Raw genomic sequence first — 19,448 nt, 5'->3', positions numbered from 1 at the left:
TAACAACTAGAGTTTATGAGGTGTAGGAAGAAATAACAACAACATTTTATGACAAATTTATTTCATGACCAACAAATTACTGCTACATTAACTAACAAAATGAATCACAGGGGCCAAGGTGTTATCTCGTGTTCGCTACAGGTAATGTAAGACATACACAAGGTTGCTGCTACTCGTCACGTGTCCTAATACAAGTTACCAGTATCACTAACTCTAGACACAAATACATACGACCCTACGTACTCTACGTACCGAATAAAATACCTATTATCATAAGTAATACCTAAACTATCGACTAGACTAACATCCATGACTGCATAATTGAATTTTAGTCAACTTCCATTTAATTCAGTCTTTAAAATTTTACAATTAAAACGAGCAATAAAGACTGTCGAAACAATAACCAATGTACAAAATTTTAACGTCAATATTTGAGATCTTTAATTTACAAAAGTTTTGTGTTTATATTATAATTTTAGTGTCATGATTTAAGATTTATGTAATCGAATTTCAAAATCACGGAATTACAATTCGTCTAAAATAAAAGAACTATACAAAAATAATAAGGTATCTACAGTAAGCATCGTACAAAACATCAGTCACAACAGAGACATTGAGCTAAGACGTTACAACATACAGCCGCAAACGCGCCAATCATAGTAACACACGTACAGGCCGACAGGGATCATTAAGGACTTAAGAAACGTGAATGTATAAAAACAATACCAGATTAACCACCAGTTTGAGCAATAATTCTATTTTCATCTCCATCGAACAATGGGCGAAAAGTAATTTCTGTCTACCCACCTTACGCAACAAAAAAATCCAAGAGACATTAACTTCCTTTTTTGCGATGGTATAACAAATTTTAAAGTCCATAATGATCCTCATTGGGCTGTATTACAAACAACAATCAATTACGTCGAAGGTATATAACAACAAATGAAAATATATAGCAAAGGGGTAGTCATGGGATAGTTATTACTAGAATATCATAACTTAGATTAAATAATGAGATCATACTATATTTGACGATAAATATAACTACTATGAAAGTGACGTCACATGTTCAGCGGGTTTCAACAGAGGTGCGTTCACACTACAACTTGGTAAAGGCACGTAACAATAAACAAACCATCAAAACAATGGTCAACATGTGAGTTAAATACTTTAAATTTTAATGTATTAATGTTATTATTTTATTAAGATTTTTATCATATTTTCCAATCACTTTATACGAACCTAAAACAGATCTCGTTTACATGTTACTTACTTACCTAAAATTCATGATTGCACAGTCTGAAATCCAGGCGTTTTGTGAAGCTGTTCGGGTTGTGTGAGCTGCATGCAAGTCTGACATTGTCTATTCACTATTGTAAGGCCTCCCATGAAATTATTTCACAAGAAAATAGGTAACTAGGTATTTCGTACTACCGTCAATTTACACTTAGTAAACAATGTTACGGGCATTCATTCGATTGACGTATATCACCTGCGTATTTTAGGCATCATTGCGACGAGCCTATTAAAATCCATTACACTATAAACGTGAAATAATTTCATGGTATAATATGAGCGTCTATTGTTTTCGTCATCACTTAAGCCTGCGCTAGTCTTATGCAATATGCAATAGTTTGACGAATCGGCCTATCGCAGAATCGTCACCGTGTAACATGTGAACGACATCACACTATCGATATCCTTGACGTAACGCAACAATCCACGTCATTCGCAAATACACGTAAAATTAATAAATGAGATTTTTTTGTTACCTTGTACTTTCAAGATTGAGATAGTGAGATCAACTCAACAAATGCATATAGGAAAACAGTTTGGAATGTGAGTGTTTAGTACATAATAGCTGTATTCACAAACGACCCATAGCATAACACAACACTTATGCGCGACTTAAGGGATTACTTACATTTATTTCGCTCTACTCAGCTCGTATCCATAGAAAAAAAAAATATGTGTTGTAGGTAAACGCGTTTGTTCAGTGAAGACTTCCGCATTTGAACACGTCCATACAAAATACTTGTTTTCTATGAGCATAAGCAAAATTTTATAAATGTGAGTAGTCCCCAACCTGAATGTTGAGTATTAGTTCTGAATGCAGCAGTAAGTCCCTCCATATTTTTTCACGTGTATGCACGATAAACAATAACAATACATCAGCTGTTCATTTCCAAAGATCACAAACTTGAATCCATATAAAACCGTCGTAACTCACATACTATAAAACATCCGAAAACGGACCGTGATACTAACAACTACGCTACATTCATGATTATTATTAGAGTGCTACAATATATGAATTAACACTACATTGGGGCGGTTGTAATACTTACGATCATATAGGAAAAATGTGTTCGTCTCGTACTAGTGACAAACTAGTGTTTGCTAAGGACGAATAGGTAAGAATTTATAGACAACAAAGGGATAGGAAGTTTTTTCTAATGATCTTCTTCTTGATACAATAAGATCGGAATTCTTCACGATCAAAGACAAATATAAGTTTTAAGATAAATGACTTAAGGTTGAATTTGTTAGATCAATGTTTTGGTTAATTCATGTACTTTGATTATGATGTAGAATGAATTCATTAATTCCTTCCAATGTAAGAATAATTTAGAAAGATTTCATAAACTACATAGATGAAAAGTTTTAAGTTATTTGCTCATCCAAGATCGCGATGATCCATAGGTTTAAAAACCGAAATACCTTTTTAGAAATGGTTTTTAGCAAAATCCATTGAATGACCAAACGCCTAAGGATTGGGCGTTTATTCTGCATGTAATAATGATTAGAACTATTTGTTTAGGGACGCCAACTGCGACGTACGCCATTTATAACGATAACTGATATGCAAAAACCACCCACGTCATAATACTGATCGCCGCGACGATGTATGAGCAACATAGAGGTTAATCTGATCAGTATTCAATATTTATTTTATACCATTTCTGTCTTAAATGATTGCCAACCTCCTACCTACACAGCTTGCGATTACCCTCATAGAAGCGGCATAGCATCCAGTGTTATTACCACATGCTCGTTTCATAATATAAAATTTTCGTTACATCTAATTATATAATTTACCCTGACTATAATATTTGACTAGATTCTTTGAGATCGAGTAATATGTTACACTCGGAAGCCAATTTCTAGGGACTTTTAAAGGTATGAATAGTGACTACATGATAAAGGAACGCCGCCTAACCTGAACCAATCGATATTGTCAGTTTCTATATTATTATTGTCTTGCCAAACTGTCGTATCAAAAATGAAACTGGTAAAATGTGACGCCTCATTCCTTAGTTTCGACTCTTTCGACTACTAAAAGTTACATCGGTAAAACTCGTATTCATAGAGAGAGACAACACGATCATTCACGAATAGTATTTCGCCTATGATTGGTTGAAGCTGTGATGACGCGCATGCAATCGACCAATAGCTATGTTAGTGATTTCTGCCGCGAATACGAAGAACGCCATGATGTCATGACTATTATAATTTATAATATAATCAGTGGCAGTACTAATGTTATATTTTTTGTCTATCATACCTTTAATCGTCCAATACCTACTCTATAATCTACGGGTGGGTATCACAACACCGAGATAAGTATGCAAGAACCATTAGTAAGGATAATTTACGAGTGCAAAGTACCGTCTTAACTAAATCTTTCTAGAAACCGCTAGTACAAGTTACTCACAGGATAATAAATAGAATTTATATACTCTGGGTTATTGGATTATTGACAATGGACAGATTTGGACAGTATCACGAGGTACGAATTATTTGTTTGTGTTTTAATGCTACTAATAAGCTAGTGTTTTTATTTTAATGTAAATATTACCGTAATTCGATACGGCTTTGATAAATATCCGAATATATTTTTTAAACTTTCGTACTGTTTAAATGCCTAAGCGCTAATTAATATCGATAATCTTTCGCTTATGAGAACGCCTAGTTACTTACTATATAAATAAATATTATCATTCTATACAACGAGCTAAAGAAACCGCTAAAACTTAACAGAACAATATTTTAAACTTAACAGTTATTTCGAATATCTGTTTACTGGGCTATTCTGTTTAAATGTGTTTTTATTTGCATCACTTACTGATTTCAAAATCGAATTTCCGTAGTTACTGGCACTACAAAGTGCTTTTAGATTATGAGCGGACTTAATCTTATTTCACGACAAACAATTTCCGGATATTATCGAGAGTAATCTGTTACACAATACAACAGCATGTAGGCTTTCCTAATCTAAATGCAAGCGTATTATGTGTATGCGATTGAACATAATATATCTGCTTCGTCGCAATCCATTCAAACACGTGCTTTTCTCAAAACTTAGACAGATTTCCATTTCGTTGTACTGATCCGTCATATGCCGTCCTATTCTAGAAGCAAAGTGTATGTTTCGATTTAAGTTTCGTCTATAGTTCAGACAGATTTCCGCATAGCGTCGTAGAGTCGCCCGTCGCAGGTGACCACGACGTGTAGCGGGTGCTATTGGGGCTCGGGCGGTCACCTGACGCGGCCGGAGGGCGAGCGCAGGTGCGAGCGTATGTAGCCGGTGCGGTAGTCCATCGCGTCGCGGTTGCGGCCCGTGCCGTTGTTGCCGCGCTGCCGACTGCGGCTCCATCTGGTAGACAATATCATCGTTAGGCACTACAATCGGTTATTTAACCTAAATGCACAAAACAGATGTGGAAGGAAAGCGAAAAGTCCTACCTGGAAGTAGAGGATTGCAGTCCGACATGATGAATAGATTTTTTGAAGTATTTAAGATAGTGAGGAATACAGGTACAAATACCACAACTCACCTCAAAAGCCTCATGATATAATCAGGCCAGTTGTCCGGGAACATGACTAAGAAGAACCCAACACCGATCAGTATTAATCCAGCCAAGTTCATTCCTTCAAACTGTACTCCATATAGAACCACATCCAATGCTAAAATATATAAATGTTTATAAGATGAAGCTTTAAACCTCAAGTAAAACAATAGTATAAGGCAGAGTCTTTCTTACCTGCTGATACTGGTACAGCAGTGATAAGAGCAAGCGAGACGAAGATATTGTATGTTATGATATTGCCGAACTGAAATACCAGGTGGAAAACTGCAAAGGAAATTCGTCATTAAAACATAGGTAACAGACACTGTAATCGCTTATTACGACCACTTTACCACTTGTAACATGTTTTAAAGCCGTTATAGAGAAGAAAGAAAAAACACAAGTTGCGGTACATTGACGTCAATGGTCAGTCAATGTTGTTGCTATTGCCGTATCACCCAGAAATGTATTACAACTTGTAGGACATTTCTCGCATCGACTAAATAAGTCATTATTACTTACTGAGCAGCGCTATACTAGCAACAAGGAGGTATATCCAAGGCATACGATGTGAAGGCAGCATCTCCGATCCCGTGAGGTAAAGAGCCAAGCACAGCGGCCACAGCAGTGACGCGTTCACTATCCCGAGAATCGAGAAGAACAGCGCTCGCTGACCAGAGTTCACCTCACCCATAACTTTCCTGAATAATACCTGAACAAAACGCATTAGTATTTAATGGTCGGTTCCGACGTGAAGTGAGATCGGCCGTAAATATTTGATTACTGGGGTCAGGAGGCCGTAGTGTAAATAATTTATTTTCAATGTGTGTCGTAAAGAGTTTTCGTAAAAAATCGAATAACGGTTGTAATAAATTCTGCAGGTATGAGAGACGACGCTCATCAAGCGTAAATATGATAAGAGGCTTTTGTAAAGCTGGGTAAGTTAAAAGCTGGCATTAAGACTACGGGAGACTTCAGAATATTTTTGATATAGGGAGCATTTACGTTATTTTCTTACCTTAAATATAGCAAAACCAGCGGCGGCGCACGCAGCGAGCACCACTCCCCCGAGGGTGGAACTGCCAGTGATGCCGTCCATGTAGGCTAGGAGAGCTATACCCGTGTCGCATAGTATGGCTGCCACTATCTATAAATATTGTCGTAAACACATAAACATTGGTTGCTGTTGTGGTGGAAATCAACTGACTTAAGATACTAAGCATGAAGTAGCCAATTTCTTGTGTTAAATTTGAGAACTTTGGAGTCTGGATGCCGCGATTTCGCACATAAAACATAATACTAAATCTGAAAGTCTTCTCGTACTTACCCGTACACCCACAAACTGTTCATGCAGAATAACCCAGGATAACAGATAGATACATGAAACGTTAGTAGCGAACAGCGCGAGTACATCCGTGGAGAGCAAGATCTTCAGGGCATAGGTGTACATGTAGATTGTTACTACCCATAGTAAACAGAAGAGTCCACATCGGCTTATAAATCGCGCTGCAAGAAAACAAAGCAACAATGTGAAGGTAATAATGATTTTGAGATGACCTAATTTGATTAAGTATAAAAGGGGACACATAAATGAGTACCCATTAAAGAATTTCTTCTTTACAGTGTTTTAATGTTATTTTATACTAATATTATAATTATGGGCAAAACTAACTCTGTCTGCATGTCGCTTCAAGGTTGAACTACACGAAAAATTTAAATATTATTTAGTGTAAATTTGGATAAAGGTTATTTTTGTCGCGAGATAACCGACACGCACGATATTAGAGGCGAGGCTAATGGCGAATAGGTATTTAAAAATATAATTATATTTTTGGTGGTAAGAAGCAGTAGGATGTATGAAGCCTCCTAAGGTATAAGCAGACGACGTAGATTGTCGTCTCTTAGGTCGCAACCAAATGTCGTGTTTTGGCGCAACATGGGAGATGACTGTGTCCAGACATAAAATGTACTATGCTGATTTAATTACTTGATCTTTATATAAGAAAATACTTACCAAAAGTAAACCCCTTTTCCTTAAAATCACTGAAGGCATCAAACACTATGTCATTGGCTGACTTGCACTTGTTGTGAATGAGCATCACTATCAAGTAAAGAGGGTAGAAGAATATCAACCAGTTTGTACAGAACCATGCTGTGAAGAATGGGGCATTGTACAGATGCTGTAACAAATGTTTCTAATGAAAAACCAAGATCTTTTGGATCATTAAGTATGGCCTAAAAAAAATCAGTTCGTGTTTATAATTTATCATAGTTTAGAGAACACAAAATATCTTATTTACAACCTACTTCAGCTTTTGCCATAAAGTTTGCAGTATTTTTTAACTTGCAATTAAATTTTTCACTTCATAATAATTTCTTTAGTTTCTTTAGACCTAAAACTAATTTTCTTTCGAGTCATGAGTAAGAAGAAATTGAATACTAATTTATTAAACCTTACTTGGATTACTTACATGAGAATGGTGCCTTGATGTGAAGTTGTTGACCAAGGGAGATGACTCTGTGCTGTAAACTAATCCATGGGTGTGTGGCGGATACTCCTCGAGGTACATATGCTTGATGCAATGAGTACTGGTTACCCAGCTTGCTGTTAGCGTCAGCATCACACAAATGCCATAGTATATCTGAAACAAAATTATTTAATGCTGCACTTTTATAGGTAAGAAATTAATTACATGCCTCTAAAAAATTAAACTTAAAAATATTTTTGCTTCTTATTTTATTATCCTTAAATTAATGATAAAAATATTTACATTTCATTTGTTGCACATTTTGAATGGCTTTTTATTTGTAAAAAAAAATGTTATTTCCATTAATAATACATGTGTCTTACATAATGATTGAGAAAGGTAATATAAAATGCCATTGATGATTAGTATTAATAAATTATAATATTGTATTTTTTGTTCAATATTTTAAAATTCATTATAAATCATATAAATTATCACGTCAAACTAATGTTTTAATGATAAGCTGGTTTTACTATCTATAATAATTAACTGAGCTTTGCATGCCAATATTGCTGTAAATGGATTTTTTTTAACGGGTCTACAGCTGATGGTGTCATAGTTAAATTAAAAATGTATAAAAAATACCTTTTTAGCAAATTTTGAGCAACAAGATCGAGGGCATTTCTTATCGCGCAGCTGTCGCTCTTCATCTTGGCTGCTAGTGGCTGACTCGCTGTACGCCTGCTGCAGCGACGGTTGCGTCGTCAGGGGAGGAGCAGAACACACGGAGACCTGCGGCGTGAGGGGAGCCCGGGGGCTTAGCGGCGTCGGAGGACCATTCGGACGATCCCTGTCCCCGTCACCACCACCACGTTCACTCTCTACCACCTCTTCACTTGTTATTATCACAGATGGTGCGCGAACTCGTTTAGGATTGAAAATAGTCGGCAAGTCCCCATCCCTCGCCATCCTGCCTAGTTTATTTATAGATACACATCATATAAATCAGCCACAACCATTTCAAACTACACTCATTGTAAATTCACTGATATTCCTAAATTATTATGGAAAACATTTTCCTACTTTTCCCTATCCAGTATCAAGTGTTTAAATAAAACACAACTGTTTTATGCGCACTCATTAACAAACTTCTATTCTAAATATTTTGGCCGACAAAGGAAAGGTGTAGTAAATTCTTTGATGAGATTAATCTTTCTTACAATATTTTCATACATTTTACCAGTATAATTTTTATTTTATGGATTTGTGTTCAATTTCATTCAATTGGCAACATTAAAAGTTGCTATCATTGAAAAATTAATTATTACTAAGGCTGAGGCAAAGAACCGAAAGGCACGAGGTAAATAAAGTATGATGATAATCGATGTGGTAACATTTACTAAACTTCAAAGTGTCAATCACATTTTAATTGGCCGAATAGGAAAGCAACTCGTTGCGAGCTGGTCAATGATTGGTGGAAAAAAAGTTACTATAGCAAAAATAAAATCGTCTTTTTAATCGATGTTTGAACACGGACATAGTCCTGTTATTAAAAAGTCTTGGGTAAATTAATTTTGATGAAGACAATTTAAATCGCTATTAATGTTATTTAGATTGAATACCGTATTGATTGCCAATTAAACTGTATTAAGGTTAAGCGTCCCTTGCTGAGTACCTTTTTATCATTGAAATAATAGATTGTCTATGAAAAATTAAGGTTGCTTGCAAAATTGTTAAAACAGTTTAATTCGGATTAAATTCCATAAATAAATATCAATTCATAATCTTCCTCAAAGACAATGTCACTTTAACTTTTTTCTTTGCTGTAGAAATGAAAGTAAAAGGTTTTTAAACATTTTTACTGGCAGTTTATAATCTTACGCTGTGCTAAAAAAAATGAAAATTCTTGTCTATAAACAGAATTTCGCATTTTTGGTGGTAGATGGCATCATGAAAAGTTCAAAATTTCTTCGCCAGAGGGAGATAATTGGTTAGCCTACTTGAAGCATCCGGGAACCTCGCCATAGTAGTAGACATGGCGGGTATCAACCTGGCTAAATGACGAAATAAATTTTGTTTGCTAATATAAGATCGTGTTAATTTCTTAGTAAAAGTGTTGATACTAAAAGACTAATTAAGTTATATTGGATTAGGACAAAGATGCAGAATGTTGGACAGTCTGAAAACCGAAATATCGATAAGGTGAATGTGCAACTTGATGTGGTAAAATCGTCCACTCCTCAAAGTTCGGCTTCGAGTCCGGCCAAATCTGAAACCGAAACGTATTCAGGAGCGCCTGCCAAATACATGACGGACTCTTCGGAAAGCGAGGATGACTCTGTGTCCGAGGTAAAACGTGTTTTGTTTTCGGCAGAGGCGGTGGCAGTGAGGGAATGTGATTATCTGTACCGCTCTAAATACTGCAAGGGACATCTTGTACATGTCTGCTCTAACCGTACAGTTTCTTCTATTACCGAAACTAGTCTTCTAGCAGCAATATTTGCTTGAAATCGTGCGTAGCACGCTGAAACGGACTAATCTATTTTACATTCTGAATAGAGTACGTCGCTTGCCAAATATTCCGTAAAACGTCAGAAAGTCATAAGTACATACGTACTACTGAGTAATGCATGAAATTATTTATGCCAGCCGCTCCTAGACAGTATTCAATTGATTCTTTGTAATTCTACGATGTTTAAGGGCTAATCCGCCGTAAGATAGTTTTCATTGTCTATTTGTGTTTTGGGTAAGGATTGATGTGCGGTGGCCATGTTTCTCGGATCACATGCATTCAGTCGATGTAAATCTCTGAATAATGGATTTTCATGGCGTTATTTTACTACGATTGTGCGAATTATATAATTTTCTATTAGATTTGTCATAAATATCGTCAATCATGGAATGTTTTGTGTCGTCACAATTGACCAAGTCGTGCAAAACGTTTATTGATATTCGCGCAAAAACTGCGGTTATTGGTGAATTGCAAGGACCATTGACAGTAATGATTAGCTGTAAACTCGTCCTTATGCACCACATTGTCAGTACATCTCACATGTTTCTCGTTGGTGTTATAGATCTTGCTGGCTTGTTTGTGCCTTAGCAGGCCAGACCTGTTGGTAAGTCGAAGACAACATTACTGAGTGCCCAGAGCTTCACCAACAACAATTGCTGTTGCAGTTTGAGTGACTCTTACCGTTAACCTGCATAATGTGTGTGCTATGGACAATTACCACATAATATATTTATGTTTTCTTTATGTTGAATGGTCCTTGTGATTCTAACATATCTACTATTATGTCTGAATATGAATATTTCCATTATATGTTAACATTACTAATCTATAACCTGAACATTTCACTCAGTGTTACTGCATTGTGATAAAATACACTAAAGTTGAATGATTTATCTAAAACATATCAACTAACCTCAAATGCTTTTTGGTGTTGTGAAACATTGTGTATTATAGTACCTAACAGCTTCACAATTAACCTTTGATACATGATTAAGCATTAAAACATGAAATATTGTAAATCTTTTATAAACATTTCAAAAGTGTTTTGTATAAAAAATTGTTGATTGAAATCAATATTGTGAAATACATCAATCTTTGGTTATTTTCTTAGTTCAATGAATAGTTTACCCCAAAACACAAATGGTTTATAATGAAATATGTATTTCTGTTTGTAGTCACCAAAACTAAAGGTTGTTTGTGTGACAGGCGGAGATGGAAGAGGAAGGTGGTGGTGCAGAGCCGTCCAAGTTCCTTTTGTCCCATGATGATCCGGAGCGGGCCGTTGACCCTGAGATGCAGGCGCGGCTTGAAGCTTTGCTCGAGGCAGCTGGTGAGTAACTTATACTATCAATATTACAATATAAACATAAAAAGTTGACTACACATAGTGTCTGGTTCGTAACATCTGCGGTGATGACTAGATAAACCAAAAACATTATTTTAATTGAAGTTATCTCTAGTATCACAACACTATATTACTATTTTTCATCATCTATTACCTAAGCTATTTGGAATGTCAGACTTCAATAACACACTAGCAGTCGCTGTAGTCATTTTAATGGGTATAGTTGGATTAGTAACATATAAATATCCATAATTGCAAGTGATTTTACATTTATATTGATAATTTAGTGTATACAACATACATATACCTTCACTGCTACTTATCAACAACTAACTTATAAAACCATTGAATAAAACGAGTATATTTTATAATTTTAATCATTAATATCTATTTCAGATACAAAAATGTAAAATTTCATTAACAGTTCAAGCACTTTTTTATTCATAAACATTTAAACATAATTACCTTTTATCTTGTAAGTATTGTTCATTAATTTAAGAGTTTAGCTCTTACTTTCTGATAAATCCATATTATATTTTGAACTACACTCACCGGCACAATTAGGGGAACACAAAAAAAAGGTTGATTTTTTCTATCATTGTAGGATATTTCTATGAGTGCTTTTGGTTTGAGTGTTAATAACATCATAACAGATTGCTCTAAGTACACCCAAGTCTTATTGTAAGTGTTTTGACAAGAATTTATGGATTTTTAAGATTTTGCTCACTTAACGTTTTTTACTCATTCTGATAAGAACTTCAGTGGATGCTGCTAAAGGGAACTGTAGGTCATTTAACTGTTTACATTTGTATAGTGCACATTGTTCCGATACAAAATGAGTGATTTACCAGCAACTTCTGCAGCCAGGGCTGTAACCATGATCGAGGAAGGGCACACCTATCGCTCAGTCAGTCGCGCATTGGGTGTATCGACATCGGTAATTTATCGCGTCGTCCGACGTTATAGGGAGACTGGATCGTACGTGCGCAGACGAGGGCAGGGCAGAAATCGGGCAACTAGCGCCTTAGATGACCGTTTCTTGGTCATGCAGACTTTACGAAATCGTCGTCAAACAGCTGTTCAGACCCGAAATCGTTTAGCAGAAGTCCGTAATGTGAATGTGAGTGAAAGGACTGTTAGAAGACGGCTAAATGAAGTTGGTTTAAACTCTTACGTGCCAGCAAAGGCTCCAAAACTCGAGGTAGCTCATCGTGTAGCAAGACTGGCATTCGCTCGAGAGCATCGAGATTGGACAAGTGAGTGGGGCCGTGTTTTGTTCAGTGACGAGAGCCGATTTTGTGTAAATTTCGTGGATGGGAGGGAAAGAATGTGGAGACATCGAGGGGAACATTATCGCCAAGCAAATTTCACTGGAACTGTGTCGTATGGTGGAGGGTCAGTGATGGTATGGGGTGGCATATGTTTGGGAGCCCGCACGGAGCTAGTGATCATCAGTAATGGATCGCTAACTGCACAGCGGTACATTACAGAAGTGTTAGAACCCCATGTCATGCCTTTTGCCCCATCTATTGGTGAAAATTTCATTTTCATGCATGATAACGCACGGCGTCACACTGTACGCATAGTGAGTGACTACCTTAATGAAGTAGGTATCACTCAGACGGGCTGGCCAGCGCAATCACCGGCTATGAACCCGTTAGAACATGTGTGGGACTACCTGGGAAGAAAGGTTCGACAACGAAATCCAGCCCCTAACAATGTGGAAGAACTTAAATCGGCGTTAGTGGGAGAGTGGAATAACTTGCCCCAAGAACTGATCGACAACGTTATCCAAAGCATGGGAAATCGTATACAGGCTTTAATTCGAGCCCGTGGCGGCAATACCCGGTATTAAAATTTTCTTTTATGGGTGAACTTTAAAGTTTTTGGCAGATTTCAATCATAACGAAAAATCGTTCAATGTTATTTATTTGTAATTTTGTTAAATTCTTCAAGAATAAATATTGTGTGACCTTACTAAAACATTTAGTTTTGTTAGGTTGAGTACAACTAATAATTGTGTAACTAAAAAAAATATGTATTACTTGACTTTGTAAAGAAAATCGACCTTTTTTTAGTGTTCCCCTAATTGTGCCGGCGTGTGTAGATCTTTAAATTTAATATTTAGTACACTCACTGTTATGCAAAGTATTTTGACTTTACTACTATGTTACAATATTAATAAAATAACATGCTTAACGTTTGTCTATAGCAAAGGTTTACAGAAACAAGTGGAAAAAGATAAATATTTTCTATCTATACTTATATAAACAAAAAAGCCTTTTTTGTGATCTGATAAATTGAACATTTAAAATTCCCTGAAACATAAACATGAAAACTCATCAATCTAGTTACATATTTAATAATTATACATAATTAGTTATTAATTATGAAAATAAAAGTATTGTCAGTACATGTACCACCATATTTGGCCCATGTCCAGCCGTGGACAGTGATAGCGACCTGGCTGATTGATTGATCAAACATCATATATATTTACGTGTTTATATTTATTACTTGTTCCAATCTGAGGTGAATGAACCTTGCATATTAGTTTAGTGTTATGTAAACAAACAATAATATCAAAGTGGTTTACAACTTCTTCAAGTTTTATATTAACATAAATGATAATTTACATCTTAAATGTATTTTCTTTTTGGAGAAGAACATTAAATATTGAACAAAAATTAATGTTTATTTTTAAATAAATATCAACAATATATTGCAAGTTTAGTGTCTCCTGCATGGTAATATTTTTTGTTGTTGTACTTAACCACCACTAAATAATATTAATTAAAACATTTTTAACACTAATATAAAAACAATTCCAAAGTTCAAGTGGACAAAGTCCAATAATATATTTTTCTACTGCGTATACGAACAAATCATGCCAGAACAGAGAAACTGGATTAGGATTAACGAAATGTAATGATACTTCTAGGCTTCATATTTTTCATTCATTCTCCTACATATTTCCTATTGATACCGAGTTACTCAAGACTAAAAGCACACAAAAAAAATTGCCACTGTAAGAATAAATTAAGGGTTTTGCTGACAAAACCTCTGCATTTATAATGGTTATGCATATTCGAACTGTCAGGAAGTCGGTGTTCGGTCATTTAGCACTACCGGTTTAAGTAAATTACGCGCGGTACTTAAACTTATCTATGTGCAGCTGTTGTGTTGTTGACACACGTGTGACGCACTCGGCATACGTCCCGAAGTGAGCGCTTAGTTCGGTCAAGTATACGTATACTGGCTTACTACTGGTTATAGACATTGCAAAGCTATTAGCTTAGATATGCAAATAATTAAAAAAACATGTTCTGTTGAAATTCAAAGGAGACTTATATTTAACTTAATTTTTATTTCGTGGTTCTTAAACTTAATCCCAATATTAAGTATTCCTTTGATTCTTATGTTTATAAAACAAATCCTTGGCCCAGCAACGGGGCATTAATAGTTTGTTGTTTTTATTCAGTGTTGTTCAGTAATAATTATAATTATTTTAATTGAAAAAGTGAAGACTACTAAAATCCTAGGTATCTATTATCGACCAGACAAAAATGTAGGTTAAAGATTATCAACAAAAACAAATTATTGTATAAACAAATAAAGAACAATAATATGTAGAAAACATTATTCGGTAGGCGTTTTAGTTTTCAAAATAAACGCTACATAAGTTCATGACAGCTTAGAGTTAAGACATCAACCTAAATATTTGCCATACAGTATCTACGCATAGGAAATTTTAGAGTAATTGTTCGTGCGGTCATAAATGATGGATGACTGGAGTCATTCATCAAACTTTCTAGATAAACATTCCTTACCCTCAGCCTTGCAAATAAGATTTTTAATATAAAAAAGAAATGGTATTCATGGTGTATAAAATTCGCAATAACATTGCACAGAATATGACTAGGGTATAATATTACTCTTTCCCCTTTCGTCATTGTGTTATTTTTAGTAAGTATTATACTTTCTTTACAAATAGCAAAAATACATCATCACGCATAGAAATTTGCGTAAATTGGTTGCGAACACAATTTTCAACGCATTTTACGGAGACTGGTATGTCTGGTATCAGATATGTGCAACGTCACTGCTAAGACGCGCCACTCTACGCACAACCGGGCATGGACTAATGCAACGGCGTTAGCGACTTCACTTGTGTAATCCAACCTATTTTAATACGTCCCACTTACATTTATAATTCCTTTTACTTAACACACACATACATTCATTATTTATTTATCTTTCATTTCTTGTTTGGAAATCACGTGCAGAATATTTCGTGGTTCTAATTGTTTTGAAACGCTAGCATGTATTTCGCTTCCAACGATCCTAAGTAGTAAGAGTGTGTCTCTTTTGTTAAGACAAAAGACATCAAAACTTGAACACAAATATTATTTGCAATAGAACTATTTTACTACGTAATTTGAAACCCAATTGATTTTATTATGTCGGCGGACGCGATAAGCCACACTAAACAAATAGTCAACTAAAACAATGGAAAATCGGTACAAATCCATATAGGTCCGCTCACTCATACGTCTCACACCACACGAGCTCAGCTCCATAGCGATTGATAAGCTCGGGCCGTTCAATCGGCCATACGATATTCTCTGGCGCTCGCTACAGTCGCCACGCCACGCCATCGCGCCAGCCAGAGGCCACCAAGCCACTTATACCGTGGACGCCGCCGCGCCCGGTCCAGATGTGATGTCGCAGTGCTCCTAACATTATCTCTATTTAGTAAACAAACAGTTTTCAATACAACGAATTAACATTAAACATACTTTGTATACAGATTATAAATGAAAGTGACGTGATGTTGCTGTGCGAATGAAAATCTATTTTTTAGCCACTTTAATGCTTACTCTATTTTGTTCATACATGTATAAATTTGGTAAATTAATTTAATTTTCGTTTAGTCAGTTGATATATTTCGTGAACCCTTTATAAGTGTTTATTAGAGCACAAAGATAAGACTTGATAAACAACATTGTTTTTTCTTTTGTTATATTCTTTGTTTGGTCTCAATTAAACAAACTGTTACTACAAAATATTACCAAATAATGGACGTCAGTGTGGCTAGTAAAATAAAGCACAACCCGCCTTGACCTCTCCGCACACATAGCTGCATTCACTATTTGTCTAGGTAAGTATTAAATAAATCGATAACTTTCGTTAGTCTGCAACTGACTCACGTACAGACTTACCACGACGAACTTCAGTATTATAGTGATCAGGAGATTTCAAGTACACGCGCATGTATATATACAACATGGGTTTGTTGTTTTTATTAATTGTAATATAAATTAAGTATCTATCCATGCTTAAAGTATTTAAAGTAAGTAAATATTTTACAATATAGTAAAAATATAACCTAGAAGCGACCTTGTACTGTACATAGCCAGACACATTATAACATTTAAAAGTAAGAACATTAAACACACCTATGTATATGATTTAGCAGCCCACACGTCTGTGTCACGCCTGATAGTTTCCATAAAAGTGCATAAATATTTGACTATATGTTCTACCGACGCGCATTGTTTCCATATCGATAAATGAAATACATTATTTGCTATGAAACTCGTTTATAGTTTTGTCCTTGTGAAAATATAATTGTTACTATTTGTAGTTCTAACGTCCTTGTTTTCAATCAAATTTATTGCTGTAGTAGTGTAGGGCGGTTAGCTCATAGGTGCTTTGAATCGAGGTCAAGATCGCTCTATGGCTGAAAAGCTTACAGTAGTAATACAAGATATAAAATAGAGACAATAGTGTTGTAGCAAACACGGATAGTTCTCATTTCGCATTACGGTATCGTTATGGCGGGCGATCGGTAGTTGCGACCCAAGCATCGCTCGTGACGTAACTTATGCACGAACCGCCTCGGAAAAAGATCTCCCTAACGGCCACAAATGGAAGCGCAACACGCCGACGTGGACGATTCAAACATGTCCTATTATTAGGGAATTACTCCACAGAAAGGCACATTCAATCGATCGATATTTAAAGGCTTCCCCGTATTTTATAACTAGCTGCCGTGCAACTTGAATGTCTCGCTGTCGGACAAAGACCTCTACTATTGAGGGAACGTGACCTGTGTGACTACGCCTGTCTGATATTATGAAACTATTCTGAAAATATTTAAAGCTTTATCGACTCGATTCGCAACCATTATTGTTGATGGAGCTTTGCTCAACCGCGAGGTTAATGACCGAGGAAGTACAAGCACTTAAATTGTTTATTTTAAACTACAATAAAAATAAACTAACGCTGAATAAATTTAAAATTGAGTTTATGACTAAAAGCTTGTGGAATCACTATGATAATTGTATGTACAATCAAGAACGACGCTTGCTCTAGAATAGCTCATCGACATTTAAAGTTATTCAGCAATAGTAAGAAATCAGTTGAAAACGTCGAGAAAATTGTGTTGATTGTAATATGTAGCATTCCTTTTGCACCCATTGTGTGATCATCTACACCATTGAATTCTTCGAACACTTACAAATGCACTACTAAGATAACTATCTTATGAACTTAATTATATTGTTACTTAATATGCTCATTTCATAAGGAATCTGCCCAATTTGGCAAGTGATGATTGCATCCGTTGGTCAGTTCATTCTGTATTCATTTACGGACAGACATTTGATTGTTTGGCTACTAAATTAGGGATTCTTTATTATGTCTCGCGTGATAACGGTATACACGGAAATGTTTTAGAGCTTTGATGTATGTACGCATTGGATACATTCGGACAAACACTTCATTCATTAAAACTTGTGTTTATTTTTACTGGTCAAACAAATAAAATAATCTACTTCCAGTCTGTGTATTCAAAATATTATAGTTCATAAAGTAAAATAAGAAATTCTCGGTTCTAAGCTATAACTTCACTCATCTAAAACTCGGGTCTGCACTCAAGGGCTTTGACTTTTTTATAGTGAGACTCGGTGAGATTGAATAAGTCAACTCGATGCAAAAGTATCTATGTGAATAGTTAGATTAACCCCAGTCTACTTATCTGAGGAATCTCCTGAACTCTCACAATGTACCCACATGCTGGATTATTTAACTGAATTAAGTAGCGAGGGTGAAACTTGTTACAAGTTACACAGACGCACAGATTTCATGCATGTTGTGTTCAATATTTACAACAATATAGATTCATTTAATGCGGTTACAGTGTAATTACAGCCTTTTCCAAAACCTTTGTGTGACATAATCGAGATATATTGTTCTCATCTATACTAATATCTATATATCTATACTCTATACTAATATATAAAGCTGAAGAGTTTGTTTGTTTGAACGCGCTAATCTCAGGAACTACTGGTTCGATTTGAAAAATTATTTTTGTGTTGAATAAACCATTTATCAAGGAAGGCTATAGGCTATATAACTTCAAGCTGCGACTAATAGGAGCGAAGATGCAATGGTAAATGTGGAAAAGACGGGGAAAATGCTAACCACGTGGATGACAGCTAGTATAAAATAAATTGTCTATTTTATCTCATATATTTTAGGGCTCCCGTTTAACGCCTTTACGTAATGTTGCCAACAAATCACGCTGATAAATAAAATTCCCACGATTCATAACATTTAATTGATGAATAAGTTAGTATCAACCACCTCATTAGATAAAATAGCTGCTTGAAAAACCGTGAGATCGGAAGACGGAGATGTTTTGTAAATGCCCCGATTGATCGTAGATTCCCGCCGAACTTGGATGTTCATGTGTCTATCTCGAGTACATTTAGTTTCGGAAACGACATTTAAATGAAGGTATTTAACGGAAAATCCATTACGCCATAGTCAGAACATAAAATACGCTTTTAGATAGAGACTGTTTCGCGACGCAACGCCTGATGAAACAGTTTTATTGAAGGTTTTTATTAAAAAATTAGCAAACGTTGTTTTGCGGATTTTTTTTTCTAGTTGTATGTATTTTTAATGCCACATTATAAAAAAAATAAAAACAAACAATTTCGTCAAAATGAAATATTTTTTTGTGTGAGCATCCCTTATCACTTAGGGGTATGAAAAATAGATGTTGTTCTATTCTCAGATATGTATACAAAATTTCATAAAAATCGGTCGAACCGTTTCGGAGGAGTACGGTAACTAACATCGTGACACGGGAATTTTATATATTAGAAGATTAGATGAAGTGACTGCTGGGTAATATATGTACTTTGTTTTGGTTATACGGTCGAGATGCCGGTCAAGTGCGACTTGCACTTGCGACTCTGAGG

At 35.5% G+C, this 19,448-nt stretch overlaps 2 protein-coding genes across 17 annotated transcripts in view; one reads left to right on the top strand and one right to left on the bottom strand.

Moving 5' to 3' along the window:
• Positions 1–44: 44 nt before the first annotated feature.
• On the bottom strand, positions 45–9,048 carry LOC113496679 (putative thiamine transporter SLC35F3). Its single transcript, XM_026875982.1, has 9 exons — positions 7,964–9,048; positions 7,322–7,492; positions 6,865–7,030; positions 6,178–6,356; positions 5,869–5,997; positions 5,373–5,562; positions 5,046–5,135; positions 4,839–4,968; positions 45–4,657 (listed from the first exon to the last, which is right to left on the bottom strand). The coding sequence occupies exons 1-9, from the start codon at positions 8,285–8,287 to the stop codon at positions 4,540–4,542; spliced, it is 1,497 nt and encodes a 498-aa protein (XP_026731783.1). The 5' UTR covers positions 8,288–9,048; the 3' UTR covers positions 45–4,539.
• Positions 9,049–9,265: 217 nt separating this feature from the next.
• Positions 9,266–19,448, top strand: part of LOC113496677 (ankyrin repeat and KH domain-containing protein mask) — a 32,682-nt gene continuing 22,499 nt past the window's right edge. For 7 of the 16 annotated variants that reach the window (XM_026875975.1, XM_026875973.1, XM_026875968.1 and 4 more), the window contains exons 1-3: positions 9,267–9,667; positions 10,393–10,434; positions 11,037–11,160. In XM_026875975.1, coding sequence (XP_026731776.1) covers positions 9,479–9,667; positions 10,393–10,434; positions 11,037–11,160 — 355 coding nt within the window. In that variant the 5' untranslated portion in view covers positions 9,267–9,478. Of the gene's footprint in view, positions 9,668–10,392; positions 10,435–11,036; positions 11,161–19,448 lie in introns of all 16 variants that reach the window. The other 9 variants (XM_026875977.1, XM_026875972.1, XM_026875981.1 and 6 more) reach the window with 3 other exon arrangements.

The sequence above is a fragment of the Trichoplusia ni genome, chromosome 8 (assembly GCF_003590095.1).
Source record: "Trichoplusia ni isolate ovarian cell line Hi5 chromosome 8, tn1, whole genome shotgun sequence".
In the NCBI taxonomy this organism is placed as follows: domain Eukaryota; kingdom Metazoa; phylum Arthropoda; class Insecta; order Lepidoptera; family Noctuidae; genus Trichoplusia; species Trichoplusia ni.
This window is presented reverse-complemented; position numbering and strand designations above follow the sequence as displayed.

Excerpts from the sequence above, each read along its gene's own strand:
- LOC113496679 (XM_026875982.1), bottom strand. The coding sequence starts at position 8,287 with ATGGCGAGGGATGGGGACTTGCCGACTATTTTCAATCCTAAACGAGTT. Across the intron at positions 5,563-5,868 it reads CTGGTTTTGCTATATTTAAG|GTATTATTCAGGAAAGTTAT; the intron begins GTAAGAAAATAA and ends CGTTTTGTTCAG. Across the intron at positions 4,969-5,045 it reads TGCTGTACCAGTATCAGCAG|CATTGGATGTGGTTCTATAT; the intron begins GTAAGAAAGACT and ends TATATATTTTAG.